The sequence below is a fragment of the Haemaphysalis longicornis genome, unplaced genomic scaffold, assembly GCF_048455015.1.
Source record: "Haemaphysalis longicornis isolate Haplotype H1 unplaced genomic scaffold, Haemaphysalis longicornis Haplotype H1 scaffold_1, whole genome shotgun sequence".
Lineage (NCBI taxonomy): Eukaryota > Metazoa > Arthropoda > Arachnida > Ixodida > Ixodidae > Haemaphysalis > Haemaphysalis longicornis.
Genome location: NW_027526203.1, coordinates 329,286,990 through 329,307,070, shown reverse-complemented (window position 1 = coordinate 329,307,070; position 20,081 = coordinate 329,286,990). Strand labels below are relative to the sequence as shown.

Here is a 20,081-nt window from a genome sequence, read left to right as displayed (position 1 = left end):
TGTGCCCAAGTCGTTTTTGCTAATCAAAAGGAAGCACGTAAAGTGACAAGCACCACACGTATGGACAAAGCGGCGAGAAAAAAAAAGATTCGAGCCCACTTGGACTGAACTTATCAGTCGTGGAATTTTCTAGCTGGAGGCTTTTTCGCCAGCAGTCTAAATTATCACAAATTTATCGAAGTGTGGATATGAACAGCTACGCATGCTTCCGCCCATTTTTGAAGTTTATGCACGAGCCCTAATAGGCTGCACCTCAACTTGATGAGCGTCATACAGCTTGGCGTTGACTATGTTTGACTGATTAGTCCACCAATATTGCAATTGTGCAGTTAATTGCGCTCCTGCTTTGTCGGCTCAGGCTTTCTGTGGGGAGCAATATGTTTATTATGCTCAATAAATGTCCAATTTAGGCGGCTGGTAGCCATCGAAGCCCTTTTGCCGTAGCAGAGTGTTTAATTAAGTAGTAATGGGGATCGTTTGAAAGTGGAAAGGAATGTAGGCAATCGGCCAGCTTTCTACCGGGAGGGTGGCGCCTTCGCACGTTCTGCAGTTCAAAGCCGGGCGATTAGGGCTGAGACGTATGGGCTAAAAGGTGCGCGCGACTGTGTCTGTCTTACCGCGAGAGTCACGTCCGATTTTTCTTGGAGAAAGAACGCTTCAACGCCGTTGGAGGCGCTCCCGCTTTGTGTTTGACTTTGAAATTAACCTGAATCGGCATGTAACCTTGTGCAGCTGTGCCGGCAGGCGATCGTGTTAAGAAAGAGGTAGGCCACTACTGCGCAGTAAACTGGCCTTGCCAGTAATCCGGCCCTCTTCTACGTGTGGGCTTTATAAGGTACGAATTCTGGCATTAATTTTTTTTCAATAGCGGAAATAACAGCCAGCTTTTGCAAGATTTATACTACCATGTCACTCACCTTGGCGTGAACAAAAAAAGAAAGAAAGACTAATATCATAACACAGTTTGATACGAAAGACTACCTTTATAAACACGTGCAGAGACTTTCCCTGTAACACTGATTTGGGTCTCGACCCCAAGCTTCAACATGAAAATTTAACCAGCGTAATTTTTTTTTAGCAGACTAGAACCACTTATGCACAACGAACAACAGACACGTTTTGTTTTAAAAGAGTGATGACAGAGCGTAAGCGAACGTAGTACCTTAACATAAATTCGAACGAATAGTATAGCTGTTTGGCTTGACTACATGTAGTAATTTTCCGTACACTTTCTCGAAGGGTAGCAGAAACGTTGCTTGCCTTCTTTTGCTCCCTCCCCCACCCCTGTCACAGTGACAAAACACTGGCTCGTTCGGAACCGCATCTCTCATCCTTACAGATTATTTATGCGATCGACATAGTGCTTTAGGACATCTCATGCGCCTTAAAAATTACAGATCATAGGGAGACCCTGTCTGCTGGTTTTATTTGCGCTAACTGCGGAACTGAGTTACGAAACAAGCTATGTTTTCCCGTTAACGTCAGTTCAGCAATTCCCGATCACACAAAGTTGCACAACGTATTTTGTTTCGTAAACACGCGCGAGGCAGGCTCCTAACTGTATGCAAGTTTTCAAAAGAGACTGCAAATGCTGAACACCTTAGGGGATAACGTTCAGAACTTTACACTGCACACACACACGTGCGTACATGCGTGTGTGTGTCTGCGCGGGGGCCGTTATATAAGGTGTGCATGGGATGTTAAATCACCAACCCGCGCAACTCACGCGCGTGCTAAATCCGGTGTGGATTGAAGAATAATGGTACCGCCATAAAGCCAGCACCAGGGGAAGCAGTTGTATACGGGACAGATTATGCACGCCACCCCCTCCACCCTCTGGTAACAAAGACATCGTTTTTTTTTATTTTCTATGCCAAAGTACAACAATGGCTGGACAATCCTTTACAGACTGGAAGCTTAGCGCTCGTCGGGGCCAATCCCATAGACTTTGGTATGAGACTGCAATTTTCAGACGTAAAGTTTCAGGTAACCTTTTTTAGCTAAGTGTCTTAAAAACACACTCTTCCCTGCGCCAGCCACCCATGCTGTCACGCGCGAAGACGATCAGAAAGGCTCAAGGCACCGACCTCACTTCGAAACAATGAAAAAAAAAAGGAAGTTGCGGAGGTTGCGGAGAAGTGAGTGGGGCGTTAGCTGAAAGAAATGCAGTGAAAGTGAGAACATTTTGTTTGGAGCCTCCTAAGGGGCTCGTGAACGACAGCTTTGACTTAAAAGCTAGTTCCAGTGTATTTCTTTCAACTGCGAACGCATGCAGGGGAGGAAGAGGGCGAAGGCAAGTGCACGGGGGTGTACGTTACAGTGTGGTGCGAAGGGTGGCGGGGACTCTGCATGTTTAATCCTTTTTTGTTTACGGCTTACGGTACATCCGCCTCGGCGGTCCACGTACCTGATGGTTTCCCTCACTAGCCATTCCGTAAGACGCGCCCAGGCTCAAAGCTCGCCCTCACTTCTGTCTCTGCTAGGTTTGCGAGGAATGATCTGGGTAGAGAAAAGAGCCCGAGTGAGCAGAGGTGGCGCTACACGCGCGAAGGCCACCTCGCGCTGAGGGCGCACACCGAGCTCGGTCAGAAAGAGAGGGGGAGAGAAAAGACAGGAAAACAAGGCACAAGGCAGTATAGACGGTCAAGAGGAATCGCGCGTTCTTGCCCTATTTGTCAGCACTAACGACATTACTGCGTCTTGGCTGCGGCATGCTCGCTTTCCTTTCCTCTTCGTTTCTTTTTTAACTGCTGTATGCTGCTCACGCCTTCTTGCCCTTCCATGGACATCGTTAGGCAAGTGCTCCAGCAAGACTCCAGTGGCCTGAGTACACAGGCGACTTGTATTTTTTTAACTTTTTGTCTTAGCAGGAGTGCGGGTCTTGCGCCTACATTTGTGCCAGAATACGATATTCTCCCCCCGCTAACGTCGACTTTCGTGTGCGTTCACTGCGTGGCAACTTAACATATCGTAAGCGACGCGTCCCCGTGTCTCTATGCTTGATGCCTTAACGGCTATCGTCATTAAGGCCGTCACCAAAGCAGACCGGACAAGTGGCAGAAGGCGCCAGTGCCTTTGCACCTTTTTTTGTTTCGCTCCACGAGTTTATTATTGTCCAACCACTGAGAGACCGTGTTTGTTCCCACGCTTGGAAAGTTTTTCATGGAATAGCGAATGACAAAGATTAGGTCTTATGCTCGAGAGGCACAGCCTGGCGATGCTGCCAGAGCGCACACTCGGCTGGGAAACGTAACGTAATATTGCCCGCGACGTCTTAAAAGAAGGCTAAAAAAGCGTGAAAACAAGTTGTCCAGCATCGGCACAGGTTGCAGCGCCTAGAATAGAAATACACCACTCCTCGGAGCAGAAGTTGTTTAAATAAACGCAATTTACCCGCACATCCAACTTGTGACGTCACAAATCATGGAGGCTGGGAGGGCACTTGCGGAACTTGTACAAATGTATACTTGTGAGAGATAGCGGCAAGATGAGGGGCGGTGAAATATAAAATAAACGCATCTTACAACTACTCTTCAGCACTTCTTAAAAAGACGGAGTGCACTGGTAAAAATGGGCCAATGTGCTGCCAACACCTCACGCGGCAGCCATTGTTTCACTTTGTCACGTGTTAACCATTGGTGCGCAAGTTCACTCGAAAAAAAATATTCAACACGTCATTCGCACGTGAGCTTTAGTCGCTTTTACCGCCAGCAGTATAATACTACAACAAACAGCGCTAACAGTGCGACAACTTGACCACAGGTTGCGGTCTAAGAAAGTAGCTCCTGCACCATACGGCAACTCAGTGGCTGAGACGTTGTGCTGCAGAACCCAAGGACGCGGGTTCGATCGCTTCCGCGGCGGCTGTTTTTCTGGTAGAGGCGAAAAACTAAAACGCGTGTGTGTGGTGACTCCGGCTCACGTTAGAGATCCACAGGTGTTTTAAATTAATCTGCAACCCTCCACTACGGCGCGCCATTTGCAAAGGTGTCGCTTCGGTGAATAATAAACACGTATTTGAATTCTTGCTGGCTTGTTCCGATGCCCTTTTCTAGATGGCACCACCGTCTGGCCACTTGGTTCAAAACTCCGTAGAGCCTTTTTACGTAAAAAATGACACCGGAAAACGAAATCTGCGCTTTAATCAATTATAGCTAAATGAACGAAGTGTTAATTGTCGTGAAGCCGAAGCCATACGAGCTGTGAAAGGCCTGATCTGGCCTGATCTTTCGTTTGAGGCAAGGTGTTATTCAGCTTTTAGTATCCCTCTAAGAACTTCACTGTTCTAACCACACCAAAGATGGCTGATGGCAACAGAAGAGCGTTTTTCAACCTAGAGATGCTCCCGCTCCGCAACATACACGCGCGCACGCACAGAAAAAGCGCACCCTTCCAGTGAATATGACGGCATATAATAATTTTGAAGCGGCATATGTACACTCGGAAGTAACAAGCATATATGCCTGGTCTAAAATAAAGCTTCGTTGAAGTTGAAATTTACAAAAAGTTGAAGTTGAGAGATGCGCCGAATGTCGCCAATTTTTTTCTCCGAAAGGCCTTAATGACGTTCTTGCCGTGTCGACCCGCACAAATACTAGTGCAGGCAGTCAATTTGTAAGAGATGTCACTTATTTCAGAAGTGAAAAGCGTACGTCACTAAGAGGATTGCCCTTCGCCACTTGTACTGAACGCCTTTGCTTTCAGGCTACGTTTGGTAGACTTCGTTAAGTAAGAACGGCAGTGCAACTATTCGGAGATTCATTTCTTGTCTTCAAGTTCTCTATAGTCAAAGTCAAGTGTCTATGAAAACCCAACGATGATAGCGGCCATTGGTACATGTTTATCATTCACAACTAAAATCTCGAGCAGTCACGGTCCCTGACCCTGCTCAGGCGTATGTGTGTGAGCAAAAGAAACTCTGCTGAAAATGACAAAATAAAGAATAACTTGGGCGCCCGCTGTGACAGCCGGCGCCTGCAAACATTTTCTTAAGGCGTTTTCTCTACGTTGCAGACCGTGTTGCCCCACACACTTATTAGATCGATATCTGCAGATTTTTGGAAGAATATCTAGATATACAGATAGCTCACAAAGTCTCCAGCTTATAGATTAATTCCGGTCTCACCCTTCCTGTGAGGAACCAATCGCCCTTTCAGAGTGTCAGATGGTTGTCAGTCCACGGTGCAGCCCTTTTCGTAAATTTTAGTTTAATACTACCAGCTCACAAACATTTCATTGGCTCCATGCTTCAAAAAATAAACCTCAGATATGTCCCCAATTTTAGCAAGTCCCGACGTAGCTCCGACACCTCGTAGTAAAGGTCGAAGTTGGGTTTACAGGGACTAATATTTTAAAGACCGACATTTAAAGAGCAGCATGTCACGCGTCGTAGTGTTTTTGGTGCTATACCGTATTTACTCGCATAATGATCGCACTCGCGTAATGATCGCACCCCTTAAGCATGTTGTCCAAGTACGTTTTTTTTTTAATTTCCCGCGCAATGAACGCACCCTGAACTAGCCGCAGCAATACGGCGTATGTGTGCGAAGTCTAGCTGACGATGGTCGTGCGTACCTCTGTTTCCTTCGCTTTCGAAGAGAACATGGATACGTTATTGCGGCAGGCTTGCCGATATTAGCGCTATTGGCAAGCATGCGTTCAATAATGATACGGAAGAAACTCTCACTAAATGCAGCTAATCACAAGACTAAAAAAAAAAAAATACGCGCTCAGGTTGCTGAGTCGACCGCCATGTCTATTTCGATGTCCCGCACCGTAACAGTGGCAGCCACTTATTGTTCGAACTGTTGTCACCTAGCAGCAAGCTCGTACCGGCGCGTTCGGTAATTCGTGAAAACTCGGTATTTTGCGTCCCTTTGAAACGCGGCTGGCGGCCGTGTGCAGAGTTTTTATTATGTTTTTATTTATTATTTTTATTATGTTCATAAAAATTACCGTAAAAATTTTTACCCACAACTTGTTTGCGTTTTCTGGGCTCAAAAATGTTTTGCAAAAAATTTACTCCGCGTAATGAACGCACCCGTAAATTTATATCAATTTTTTTGAAAAAAAAATTGCGATCATTACGCCAGTAAATACGGTATATGTGTAGCTCTCTCTTTGAAAAATTAAGTTGGTTCACCAAGCGTTCGCATCGCAAACCGTTGGTATGTGTAGCCTGCCATTGTACTCTCAGGGCCACTTGTAATATTTGCAATGAGCATGCGTCCTTCCATAACATTTTAGGTACCCCGTTGTGAAATCGTCGCAAGTCAATGGCAGTGAAGTGAACTGAAGCTATAGGCTTGTGCCTACCCGTTACTCGCAATCCTTTACATTTGTAGGCAATTTTGGAATGAAACATTTAAATGTTGTTGTTATAATGGCGAGGTGATTTCTTAAATTTATGGGTAAAAGAGGCTGTAACGAGTTATGCCCGTACAGGCCGCAGAAAAAGCAGGAAAAATTCCAGCCATAATATTTTCAGACGACTATATTTAAGTGGTAACCATTCTTTGACTTGACAGAACCACTCGCTGTTACCTGACATGCATCAACGGGTGGGGATCCCTAGATCCTTACAGGAGACAAGTTAAGTAGTACGTGCGTTCGTTCGTATACTTGAACGCATGCGTGCGTGCGTGCGTGCGTGCGTGTGTGCCCCTATGTGTGCAGCGCTTCGTATAGTAACGACAACTGTGATGGATGGCTCGGCGTAAAAGGAGTGATATTGTCATAACCAGCCAGCCAGGTACCGTAAAGTGGGTGAAGCAGCCAAAGAATGCTTCGGGATAGACAATGTGCATTCTTTAGAATGCCAATTGATTCGGAATATATATATATATATATATATAGGGAGTAGTAGAACTTTGAAGATGGTAGAGAACACAAGAGAAGAAAAACTTCGAACAAGGTAAAAGCACGATTGTGGCCTACGTTTCAGCAAAGAGAACTTGCTTTCCTCAGGGAGGAAAGCAAGTTCTCTTTGCTGAAACGTAGGCCACAATCGTGCTTTTACCTTGTTCGAAGTTTTTCTTCTCTTATATATATATAAATATATATATATATATATATATATATATATATATATATATATATATATATATATATATATATATATATATATATATATATATATATATATATATATATATATATATATATATATATATATATATATATATATATATATATATATATATAATTACAGGACGATCTGATGCACACTCGCTCTATCCCTATAGGCGCACACTAAAGCCCAATTTTGCCCATTTGCGTCACAGAGCGGACCTATATGATTCCTGCTTGTCGTGTTAAAAGTGTGTGCGTGAGACAACATAAATTCGACGTTTTGATCTCTCTTGATGTTGTTTTGCGCTTTCTTGCAAAGTGGCACCCCCAGGGAGACCTTGTAGGCGCTCTGCATGCCACTCTTTCACACTGCACAGGCTTGCCTATTCCTCCTTTCGACCGTTATTTTGCGGCGCCGTGCACACGCGCGCACGCACGCACGCACGCACGCACATGTACGCACGCACGCACACACACACGCGCACACACACACACACACACACACACACACACACACACACACACACACACACACACACACTCGTGCACGCACTCACGCACTCATGCACGTACGCGTGCACGCACGCACGCACGCGGCGAGACCCGCACCACAAACTCCTCGCGCCCCCCAGCTACAGTACCCCAACTGCGCGAGCGCGGAGCGCGCTGACACAACCGTCCTTTTTATTTTCCACCGCACTATCGTTCGTTCTCCCATCTCGACGCTCGGGCTGTACCAACGTTCTTAGTCCCGCGTTCGTTTGATCTTGCTTCGGGCGGGGCGCGCGCACGGACTTCAAACGGATTTGAGACATCGGCGCTCTTGGGGCTTCAGATACACGCACAGGTTTCTCGAGATCGAATCTCCTAGTGATTTCACCCCCAAAAGAAAATGAAGACTCGTGAAATCAACCACAGCCGTCTGATGTCACGCTACATCTGAAAGGGTGCTTACTTTTGCGAACGATATTTCTGGGAAAAAGCGACGCGGAATGTCGGATGAAAATTTTGAACTCCACCTGGTACTCTGGGTGTAAGCTTGACGAACAATAAGCATTTCAAATGTAACTTTGTACATCGCTGATGTTTGATGCCAACAACTGTTCGATTGAAGTGAGGCCCCTGAAGTAACCCGTTATTTTTTAGCCGGAAAGCCCTGGCACCTGTATAAAAGTCTTGTGAAGGGCGATTTGTTGCATTTTTGTCAGGTAATTTAAAAGTGTTTCGTCACATTTCGTCTTCCTGGTGTGAGCAGCAGTTTCAGGAGGCAGCACCCAAGCAAGCAGACCATCTAGTCTGGAACTAAATACGTAGGACCCCAAATTCTCGCAGAATAACTGTACTTTCTCACTACGTATTATGCCTAAAGTTGGAAAAGTCCCTGTCGCCTTTGGTAAAATAGAGATTAATTCCACTGAAAGGGGGATTTTAAACGAGAAATGCCAGTGCTAGTGGCTTTCAGGAAACTTCTGAATCGCAAAGAGGACGCACTACAAGCTCTGACGATCGCGCAATGCGCAAAAAAAAAAAATCGAAAAGTTGGAATGCGTAATATGGGAGAAGAAAAGAAGCAGGAATTGAGCAAGAAAGTATGATGTTAACCTGCAGTTTGTCAAAATATCTCTTTTGTTTTAAAGAAAACCTCAAGATATTTCTTCCAACTATGTGGTAACGCTGATCGCAGGGGGACCTCCTCCCACCGAATGGTGGGCCTTAAAACTATAGAAAGAAAGATGAACACGGAGAAAGACTAACAATGGGGTCACTGGCCAGGCGGCTTGTGTGCCTTGCTTGTTATGCCGTGTTCGGCCACGGCTTACTGAAGGAACGGGGGTGTCGTAATGCTACAGAGTTAAGAAACGGTGGAGTGCGTAATTTGTTGCCCGAGACGTCACTCATTGTTCAGAAGTGTTACGACAGTTGCGATGCCCATCTTAACCTCGTGTTACGGGCTTAGTGAATGCACCGCGTAAAAGCTCGAGCTTAGAAAGCACAGAATGAGTATCTTTTTTCGCATTTTAGAGTTTGGGCTTCTGCAAGAAACAGGTTATTCGCTAGTGCACACAAACGCGCGCACTATATCTCTCGTGCACGCACGCACGCACGCAAACTGCATGTGCAAATATCAAGCTGTCTGTACGCCATGTTCCCAGGGTGTTTATCGGGTTTCTATAGATGGCGGCAACGTTTTGGGCTCTTAGTCTGTTTTTCACAGAGCGTGGCCTCTGCCAGGTCTTTTTCGAAACTTCCCCGCGTGTTGACGAATACGTTGGTGAAAAAGAATTCCTTACTACAGAGGCAAAAGCACAAGTTTAGGCAGCAGAGTTTACACAAGACATGTAGTTGACGTCGCAACGGACGTTTTAGCGTAGTTTTGAACGCGCCGCCTGAATACAAAGTTTTCATAAGGCAGCAAGTTTCGTAATAATTTTGCGAGTCTGGTACTGAAGACATAAAAGTCGCAAAGGCCCACAAATGTTGCTTGTCGGCTCCAAAATCGCGGCGAAACGGAAAAACCAATAAAAAAAAAGCATTTCAGGTGGGATCCTACAGGTGGCGGCTTGCAGGCAACCAACGTGGTGAATGGGGCCTCACATAGCATTTGCATGTTTGAGATATAAGGAGACACATGGGCTGCTTGGAAGCTTGCTTCACCGAAAAAATTTAAACAAAAAGAGGAAAGAAAGAAGCAGCGCAGGATGAACCAACACTTTTGTTTCCCTTTTTTTCGGCCGTTTTGCTTATACAGATACAAAAAGCATTCAGATGATTACTTCATATGTTTTCCACAAACAAGGCAATAGAGCAAATTGACTCGGTTGTTTTTAAATTCTACCAGAAAAAAACGAACTTTACGGAAAAGTTCGCTTGCGTGATGTCAACGCGATCAAGTAAATATAATAACGTGTGTTGCGTCAATGCAGGCGCTCGCCAATGTGGCGTTCAGCCTTTTCTTTTCGAAATACCAGAGGTGTCTCGCTTGACGCGGGGGGTAGCATTATGCTGATCGGCTCACAGCAAAAAAAGAACGTATGCCTAATGTTACGCGAAATATCAGCGAATATTTCTGATGCCTTGTATCCCTGGTGCGCTGCACAAAACTAGACAATGCCGATGCTACCAAATGTGTACTTGTGCATTAAAATAAGAAAGGAGGTCCTTCGTCATCGGTTCACGAGGGAAAGCGCGAGGGGACTTTTTTGCATTGCAATGGCAGCGACATAAGCCGTCGGACATAAGCCGTTGGACGTGTCCCACCATTATCTAATAATGCGATTTGGATTTGGAAGTGACCAAGTGTAAATTTCCAAGCGTCTGTAACGGCTGTTAAGTGGGACAGACAGCAAAATGTAAGCACCTCGCTGCAAATACACCAGCAAGAGAGCAACGTTAAGCTTCAGATGGAAGTAGAAAATACTCACGTTGTAGATCGCGTAAATGAAAGGGTTGTAGCAGGAGTTACTCATGGCCAGCCAGTGCGTACAGAACCAGATGATGTTTATGTACTTGTATCTGCATGAGAGACAACATGGAGATGAGGCACTTAACAAAGAAAGACAGTGCTTTTTCCGGTTTTTAATGCGTGTGAGTACCGGTTTAACAAAATGTCTTGAAAACTGCGTCGCATGCGTACGTCGTCTCCTGCCTGCATGACTATTTGGGCACAGTTGAGCTGTGAGGGTCACCATACCTTGCAGTCACAAGTCATAGTTCTTTGTATCCGAGGTGTTGATAGCACGGGTTTGCCAGAAGTTCTTATTCATAGCTCCCGTCAGTGGCGTCGAAACAATCAGAGGGAAATTCAAAAAAAAATGTATTGCGAAAGTCGAGGGGCCCTAATTGGCTACCAGGGCGGTTTTTCAAGAGTTCGGGGCCGGTTATACGCAGGCTCGGCAGCAGTTTTCTTTCTTGAGTGACAAGTACGGGGACATGGAGACCCTTGGGAAAAACGGCATACGTGCAGAAATTCTGTGCCCAGAATATGTTCGCATAATTTCGATCACTTCACCAAAGCGGGCTCGTTTTGAAAACAGACACCTTCTTATTATTCAAGACATGCAGGAAGAAGCGGGCTGCAGGAATTTTTTGCGGTGTAATTTAATTGGTTAGTTCGCACTAAAGAGGCCTTTTCTTTCAGTACATGGGCTGCCACGCGCTCACCAAGCATTGTAAAAAAAGAAAAAAAAAGAACGGGAACGCGCTTTGCGGATGAAATCGTTGGCGTGTTGTTTGCAGTAGTGTTGCGGGGGCCAAATAAAAGTTATTGTACATAATTATTAAATGATGAGATAAATCTACTTATCCAAGTATTAAATAATTGGCTTAGGAGCCACGTGTCAATAGGAAAGATTTAAAAGGTCTTGACAAACAGCTGGGGGGGGGGGGGGGGGGGGCTTTTATGCAGCGTGTGCTTTTCAGGGTCCCGTATTATTCCGAAAAAAAAAGAACAACGCTTAATTATGCTGTCCAAGACGGGGAGATGAAACTGTCATGAGCTCAACCACAACACACTTGACGTCGGCAGTTGTGCGCGCTGCGCATTTGGGCATCGCTCGGCATGATATGCACGGCTGCTGAGCTAAACCACACACATGATCGTTATCTCCTATAATGGTCGCAAGTTGGCACCGAGAAACAGCGAATTTATTATACCGGCATCTCTTCCCGAGGAAGCGCGTTTCCCCAGGGCGCTGTGCCTAAACTAACAACACCACGCCGTTCTCGGCATAAAACACCCTCAAAGATAACATTCACGTCTTGCTCCACTGCGCTGCAAGGCACTGACGAAACGGGCTATAAAAGAAAGCGTTACATATTGAACATTTAGCTCGATTTTTTGTACACGAGATGGGTGCCAGACACACTCTAAGACAATCCGGTGGTTGGGCGTCTGCATGATGCTCTCGAGAGACTAAACAATCCGTGCGACCAAAAATGCAAATTCGACGATTGACTAAGCCTATAGACTACTATTTGACTCGGAAGGTAGGTCTGCGATGTGCCATTAGTCAATGCAAGCGCGATTATTTGCGTTGATTTTCATATTTTGAAGCCGAATAATATCTATAGTCATAGACAAATGAAATGAGAACACGAAAATATGAACGAGAACACGCAAAATCAAAGAATATGGATAGTGGAGATAAAAAAAAAAATGGTTCACTAGCGGTATATTTGGAGAGACACATTTTCAATCTTTGTTTCTAGAGTAAAGCCACGCGAAAATTTCACTTGCAAGGAAAGAAATAACGCAGTTTCTGTGCTCCGGTCCATATTTTCGTGTTCGCGTTTCATTTTTTTATGACTGCGCATACGGCCCTGTTCTTCACCGAATCTAATTTGCTGGCTGCATTGTAGGAATTTCCCTCGCGAGTACTACATTGGAGTGACAGCGAACCCCGTGAGTGCCTTACAGTTTGTGCTGCTGACCACGAGGTCGCGGGTTCGATTCCCGGCCGTGACGGCCGCTTTTCTGAAGGAGGCGAAAATCAAAAACGCCCGTGTGCACGAGATTTGGGCGCACGATAAAGATCCCCAGGTGGTCGAAATTAATCCGGAGCCCTCCACTACGGCGTGCCTCATCGCCTGCGTTGCGTCGGCGCGTTAAACCCTACAATCAATCGAGTGCCTTATAGTGTTTCTCCTTGTTTCTCAATTCTATAACTAATATGAGCTGTCTGATTTTTTTATGCGTGGAGCAGACTTTCCCTTTCCTCAGTGCAACCGCCCTATTTGACTCGGGGTTTTAAGCGAAGTTCAACGGCTGATTTGGCGACTGTTGTTTCTACGATCCTTCCAGCGAATGTTTGAGCGGCTGACACAAAACACTAGTCCGGCCAATCAAACGCAACAAACAAAGTGGTCAGCGACATATCAAACGTGCCCCCATCACGGTCCGCTGCAGTGGGATCCATCAGAATGAAAAGGGACCCGGCCCTGGAGTAATTTGAGCAAGGGCATAGGACCAAATCCCGGAAGGTCGGATGCCCATATAACGAGACCAATATAACCGCTATAGCCAGGCCGCAAAATGGCGCAGTTGTTGCATGCGGGACTCTCGCGTTGTTGAGAGTGCTCTGCGCCTTCCGAACGTGCGTCCCTTCCTGCTTCACTCGCCTCGGCGCGACATCGGGTAGAGAACGCCGAAGAAAAGCGAGCGTATCTTTCGGCCGCCCGCTGTGCCGGTCGTTCGGGAAGGGCCATGTGCGCGCGCCTTGGAATTCGGGCACAGCAAGCACAAATTCGGCTGAGTTCTCGGAACTTCGCTGCCGTGATCACGTGGGCAGTCGGAGCCCCCGACGGGAAGAGGAAAGAAGCGGGGAGTGGCCTTTTGGCTGTGAAAGGAAGCGGCTGCCCAAGACAGCACGTCTAGAAAACAGCCAGTCCGATTTTTTTCTCGCCACTCGTCCGTAGTGTAGCACCTTCGCGACGCGGTCCATAACGCGGAAACAATATAACTGCTATCACGTTTTTACGACAACCTGAGCGGGGATTTTGAGAAAAGTTTGTAGGAAAAAAAAAACAACCAAGATAAACTACACCACCATTTATTTCGAGCAGTATTAATTTCAACGGGCTGCTTGAAAAAAAACCTGCAGCCAGCTTCAATCCGAGGCTATGGTGGCTAGAATCGAGGCCACTGATAACATCGGTCGTCGGCCCCGCATTGTGGCGCACAATTTGGATATTGGAGATAACAGCACCAATACCGCTGAAGCTTCCCAACGACACACACCACGTAACGCATTAAGTGTATTGCTGAAGCGTACGCACAATGAAAAGTCGCGGATGCTTATGCCACCATCCTGCGTGCCTGCTTGCGGCCGGCGCTCGTGTTTTTAGAGCATTGTCCGACAGTGTCCCTCAAAACGGTTGTTTATATTGAGCAATTTGGAAAGAAGCCGATCAGAAAAACATGCGTGAAAGCAGGCTTATTTAAGCTTGAAATGGCTTCCCGTATACAGCAACCGAGCGCTGCTTGCAACGAAAGGCTCTACGAATTGCGCTAAAGCAGCAGACAGCGGCATTGATTGCCCGTTAAGGCGCACTTACTTATCAATCTTGGGAAACACTTCCCGGAGAATATTGTAGAGCTGGTAAGGCAGCCAGCAGAAGGCGAACAGGGCCACGATGACGAACAGCATCTTGATCACCTGCGTTAGCAAAAAAAAAAAAAAAAAGGGTCAGGGTTCGCATCTTTATATGCATTGCTCAGAGGCGGGAAGAAAATATCTTGTTACCCGCCGCGGTGGTGCAGTGGCTAAGGCCTTGTGCTGCTGAGCCCAAGGACGCGGGTGCGATCCCGGCCGCGGCAGTTGCTCTTCAGATGGAGGCGAAAAGCGAAAATGCCCGTGTTTTCGAGATTTCAGCGCACGTTAAAGATCCCCACGTGGTCAAAATTAATCCGGAGCCCTTCACTACGGCGCGCCTCATCGCCCAGGTGTAGCTTCGGTGCGCTAACTCCCCAAAATTTGTATTTAATATATCCTATTAACCTTACCGGTAGAGGGGAAGAAGCAAGGTATTGAAATTTTGCAGCAGTTGTTGTAGTCTACCACAACTGTGTGCTGAATATAAAGTTGAAATAAGGCTCATAATATCTGCGATATGTGCGCCGCACAAGAGAAAGTCCATCTGAAAATTCCCACTCGGTGGTGTCTACAATTTTTTTGTGCCTGCATTCTTGGTCGGAAAGAGGGTTCCTTGATTTTTACTAGGTTCTGAGCGGATACACCGGCTTGAAAGGCGTTTCCGCAGCGCCACGGGACTCCTGGACGCTTGCATTTGTAACCGGAATTCCCGTGCGGAAGGTGAGGGCTCGTAGAGAAAATTAAAGTTCGAGGTAAACACGTGGAATTCACATTCTGCTGCATTGCAACTCAAACATTGTAAAAGCTCCACTACTCAGTACACGCGTGCTTTCAAACGCCGCATAGTCAGGTTCACAGGAAGCCGCCCCACCTGTTTTCTGCCGAGAGTATCTCATGGTAAGACTCGAATCAGCCTATCTGCTACAGCCGAGAAAAATAGGGGTGTTTATCTTCTTGACGAACCTTTTTTGAATGCTTTAAAGCAAGACATATAAACCAATTAAATTGCCATTGCACGGTCCCTGAAGGAGGTTATAACGCTCATAACGGCGATAATGAGCGCATATTTACGTTTATATGCTCTCGTGTGTACGTCGGTATGTGCTTGAGTTAGCCAATTTTGTTCAGAGTATTTCTGTAAATAAGGTTACCTTTGCAAAAATAATGTTTATAGTGATGTTTGGCAGCGTGTCATTCTAACAAGCAGAACGCCTGAGTTCGATTCCCGCTCTACTGGTGAATGTTTCATTGCTATTTTAATATGGTGGATTTACTGACTGCGAATTTATCGCGCGGATAGAAAAAAAAATCCCGGGCCACCTCCACTAACGTGAAACCCGGGGACGGTCGAAGCATGCAGTGTGTAAGTGTATTCAAAGATTGCAAGTCTCTTTTCGGCCAGACGGCGCGTGCTGATTGGGTGCCGGAGAAGCGCCGGTGGTAGGAGCAGTGGCACGTTTGCTGAGGCGGTGGCGCCCCCTCTTGCGTTGAACCGGGTTTAACTCTTCGTTACCGCGGTAAATTGACAGATTTTCAGAGGTCTAAGAAAACTTTTTTGTGCTAAACACATTGGTTAGCCACATATTGCGTCAACATAAAGTGCAAATGATTTAGCGCTCTTCCCAACAACAACAGTGTTTAAAATGTTTTCAATCATAATGATTGCGAAAAAACAATTCAAAATCGAAATTTTTGTCCAGTTGTCGCAGAAATTTTCAAAAACAAGTTGCGTATAACAAACCACCCAGAGTAAAAAGAAATTAGAATGTAAATTTTGTAGGCAAACAGTTCAAAAACACATCCTAGAAAAAATGTCGACTTGCGCGGAACAGTTTGCCAGAAATAACAAAAAAATGTTAGCACGCGTGGCACCCGCGCCATGCAGCGAAGCCCAATCTCCATTTCAAAATGCGAAATTTTGGGTGGTTCTCCGGAAGAAATTTGGTGCTTTGACATTATCAGAGGCTTCAATTTGTCCCCACGTGACGTCAAAACACCTTGTCGATGACTGACTTTGTATTTACGGCCAGCGCAATGTTCGGGACAAGCACACGATGCAGAGAAATTTGCGTGGAGCTGAAAACGAAACTCGGTGGTTGATGCTTGTTGACGTTCACTGTTAGTTATCTCTCAAAACATAAGCATGCGGTTTATTATAGCCTTATGACTCGCTGTTTTAGCTCTGCCTGCAAGAATAAGGTTCGATGCGCTGGAATCGTGCCCAGCAAGCTTTCAGAGAGCAGCTTTCGTGCGACGAAAAGAGCTCAGCACTACGCACCTCCTACATTGTAACGCAACCTAACATTTTCGAAAAGAAACAATACCAAACCTGTTGGAGACTGTCAGAATAGACAGTTCTACTAAGAAGCAACACTACAGCTCCGGAGATACCCTCGTATGGAAACGAAACTGGGCGGTGAACAGGTGGTGGTGTGCAAGGCCAGTTTGATCGTTCTCCTTGTCCGAACTGATATCAGACGACTGGGTGTTATCTTTTGACTTGCATCTACAGTTCTTACCTCAGAAATCAGGTGAGGGTAGCGTAAAATTATGAGCAACTTCGTTTTTTGAGGATCAGTAGCGGGCGATGAAAGCGCCTAGCAGATCGGCGTGAAGTTGGGTAACTATGAATTTCGCGATGCAGAAACGAAACCAAAAATGTTGTAAAATGTTTGCAAATGGTCCTGTTGTAAGTAAAACTACAACACGACCTAGAACAACGTGCGCAAAGGCAATTGAACAGCCTAAAATCATAAAACTACTTTGCAAATAGGCATTGCTTGATATTTTCAGCCAATTTCAGTAAATCTGACGATTGAAAATCACCTTCTCATTTACCATTGGTGCTTTAATAACAAAAGCCAAACACTGATGCAGAGTAATTATGAGCAATACGCCTTCTTCTTTTGAAGCAGTGGCGTGCGGCGACTATGCCCTATTTCAACACTCAGGGGATGCGAATTCGTGTCAGAAATCACGTTTTTGTTGCAAAAATAAAAACGACACAGATTTTGAAAGGGCATTTTCTGAAATAACCCGAAATAGCCGTACCTGTTTTAGAAACGCGTGGAACCTTATGAAGAGGGGCTGCCAAGTCATCATTGAAATTGAACGATTTTGAATAGGCGCGCAACGAAAGATTTAAGCAATTAAATGAGACAGACTGGCTGTAAGTTTCCTTCGTGTCACACTCCGCAGCATGCTAAGACGTGCGCTTTATAGGAGAAAACCTAGCGTTTAAAATCAATTTTGAGACAGAGCTTTAAAAATATTCCTGTGATTAATGCTATTTGATCCTAATTATTACTGTATTTTAAATAAGTTTAAATGATGTTAGTTTATTTTGAACTTGTTTTATCCACTGTACACTTGTGTTTTGACCATCGTTTGACAACTTCATTTACCGTGACCTCGTGAGACGACGACAGGGGACGCCGACAGCCCGAGCCCCTAAGGTGCTTCGCCCCTGTAAAGTGGCTTGGCAGGTATCCTACAAATTCGTAATACTTGCGAGTCATGGCTAAGTTAATAGGACAAGGCAGCAATCAAAATTTTGCTAATGACGTTATGTGCATGGGCGACTGACCATGCACCTAAACACTGCACAGCAATGGGGGCCGGAATCCCTTCCAATGCCTGTTTGCACAAGCCGTACCCAGGAAAACGATTCTTTTATTATTGCCAATTCATAAATATACAAATTATTTTAGTTAGAGGTACGGCTGCCCATCTTGTGCTACCGAAGTTTCGGAGAATATAAAAAGAAAGAAGGTATCACTGGAAAGAGAGGCGAGGAACAAATACGGGTAGCATGAGCCGTTCCATCAGGCTACCATGACATCCTGCACCATTATCGCAACCTTCGCCTCACTTTGCCTCAACCTCACCCTCAACTAACGAAGGAGGAAGCAGTCATCTGGCGTCGATTACAAACAAACACCTATTACAACGCACGCATCCTCAACACTATCTCCCCTACCCAATACACCCTCACCTGTCAATTCTGCCCCTCTCTGAATACTACCTATCACATGTTGTGGGCCTGTTAAAACATTTCATCGCTTACCCCCAATCCCAGACCTTCCCCAGAGCAGTGGGAGGGCCTGCTGACCAGCTCCCGTCACGATGACCAGATCTTTCTGGTCACCCGTGCCAGGGCTGCAGCCAAGGCACAAGGGTACCTGGACTGAGGCGAACCCACCCCGCCGAGTGACGGCTCAACCACCACCGTTTACTCTATTAAATGACTTTATTAAATGTTTATTCTCTCTCTCTCTCTAAGACAATTTGGTAGTTCAGTTTCACCACAATGCGCTCGAGCACACAATGCAAGCGGAAGCACAGGATTGTCTTAGAGTCATTGATGCGTAACAGTCATACAAAGCTGTTTCCCAAATCGGAAAAGCGGTAAGAACCACAGATGCGTATGGAACTTTTAAGCATTTGATGAACAATACCAGTAGCCATTAAATAGCTAAATAATATTAATTATTGATATTTTATAACTGACATTAATTATTGCAGTGGAAAGAGCTGTAGATGGAATTCGATGATTGCTGAAAAATAGATTAAACATAAAAAAGTGCATAAAAAGTCGAAATGCATAAATCGTTATGCTATTTCATTGATGTTGGCTTGGCAAATAGAATAAATATGTGTAATGAAGAGAGGTGGGATGAACTTATCAACATCATTATTTATCAATATTATTTAAGATATAATATGCGGCTCTCACTAAAAGGGTTTTAAATTCTACAATCTGGAGGTTGGACGACGGGTTCAAGTATATCAAGTATTTGAACGGCAGTAAACATTTGACAGGAGCCAGAAAAAGGCAGGATACTTCTGAGACGATGTTCAAACATTATTATAGTGACTGAAATAAAGAACGAGTATCTATCCCAGCAAGAATATTTTACCCCTACCCCCCTTAAAAAGTATATATTTCCACATCCGCGCTGTTATCACTGTACGCAAATACAGCGGGCCACAATTGTCCTTTCCGCCTTTTCCATCGCTACTTAACGGGGTTAAGCTTTTGCTTGTATTTCGCGCGAACGCGCCACCTCCTCCGCCTTCGCTCGCTCCCCCGTCGTCTGCTTCGTCTCCGCCTGCCGACCATTGGCTTCCGGCTATACTCGGTGACAACGTAAAAACGGCACCGGAAGTTGCTGCTGTGCCTTATCACCATAGCCGGATGTTTCTCCGCGCGGCGCAAGTAGGGCGTTACTGGGAATATTTTGAACATGGCGTGAGCCGTTCCCGTGATTTTTTGGACTTAATATGCTTATAAACGACTCCAGTGACGACAAACGAACTGCGTGAGACAAGGCAGACGATCAAGCATTCATAGCAAACCCCTTTCAAAACACGCGCGCACTGACGTCATGGGTCCGGCGCTTTGGCGGAGTGATACACTACATGAGGTGCTGCCGTTCTTGAGTTGTAACCGAAGCTCCATTCGATTCAGAAGGGGTGCACGGCAACGTTGCAGAGGAAGTTCTGTGGTGCCGGTGCAGCGCAGCAGCGTGGTTCCGCGGTGCCGTGCATCACGGTTGCACCGTCAGTAGCGCCCCTGCGTGTTTACAACCGAGCGAGGTGCAGGCATAGTCGTCTGCTAATCATCCTCGCCTGTCATCCTCTACAACTGGATGTTTACGGCCATCTGGGTTGCGTCGTACGCATCAGCGGCGACGCTAAGTTTGTCCCACGTATCTTTGAGCTCGACGGACATTTTCACGCGGTCGCCGCAACTGCCGGTAGCCGCCTGCCAACCGGCAACGCCCCAACGCTCACGGCACCGAATCGCTGCACCTCCTCCGTAGCAGGTGCAGCGGTTCTCTGCACCGCGGCGGCACCGCTGCAGCACCATGAGCAATCGAGCGACGCGGTGCACAGCACCATTCCTGCAGCGGCGAA

The 20,081-nt window shown here is 46.0% G+C and overlaps 1 protein-coding gene across 2 annotated transcripts in view; it reads right to left on the bottom strand.

Annotated features, from left to right (window-relative positions):
- LOC144151988 (RYamide receptor-like) overlaps nucleotides 1-20,081 on the bottom strand; it is a 390,675-nt gene that overhangs the window by 6,012 nt on the left and 364,582 nt on the right. The window contains exons 2-4 of one of the 2 annotated variants that reach the window (XM_077683182.1): nucleotides 14,125-14,225; nucleotides 10,494-10,584; nucleotides 2,408-2,499 (exon numbers count right to left, since the gene is read on the bottom strand). In XM_077683182.1, the coding sequence (XP_077539308.1) occupies nucleotides 2,452-2,499; nucleotides 10,494-10,584; nucleotides 14,125-14,225 (240 nt within the window). In that variant the 3' untranslated portion in view covers nucleotides 2,408-2,451. The remainder of the gene's footprint in view (nucleotides 1-2,407; nucleotides 2,500-10,493; nucleotides 10,585-14,124; nucleotides 14,226-20,081) is intronic. The other variant, XM_077683176.1, reaches the window with a different exon arrangement.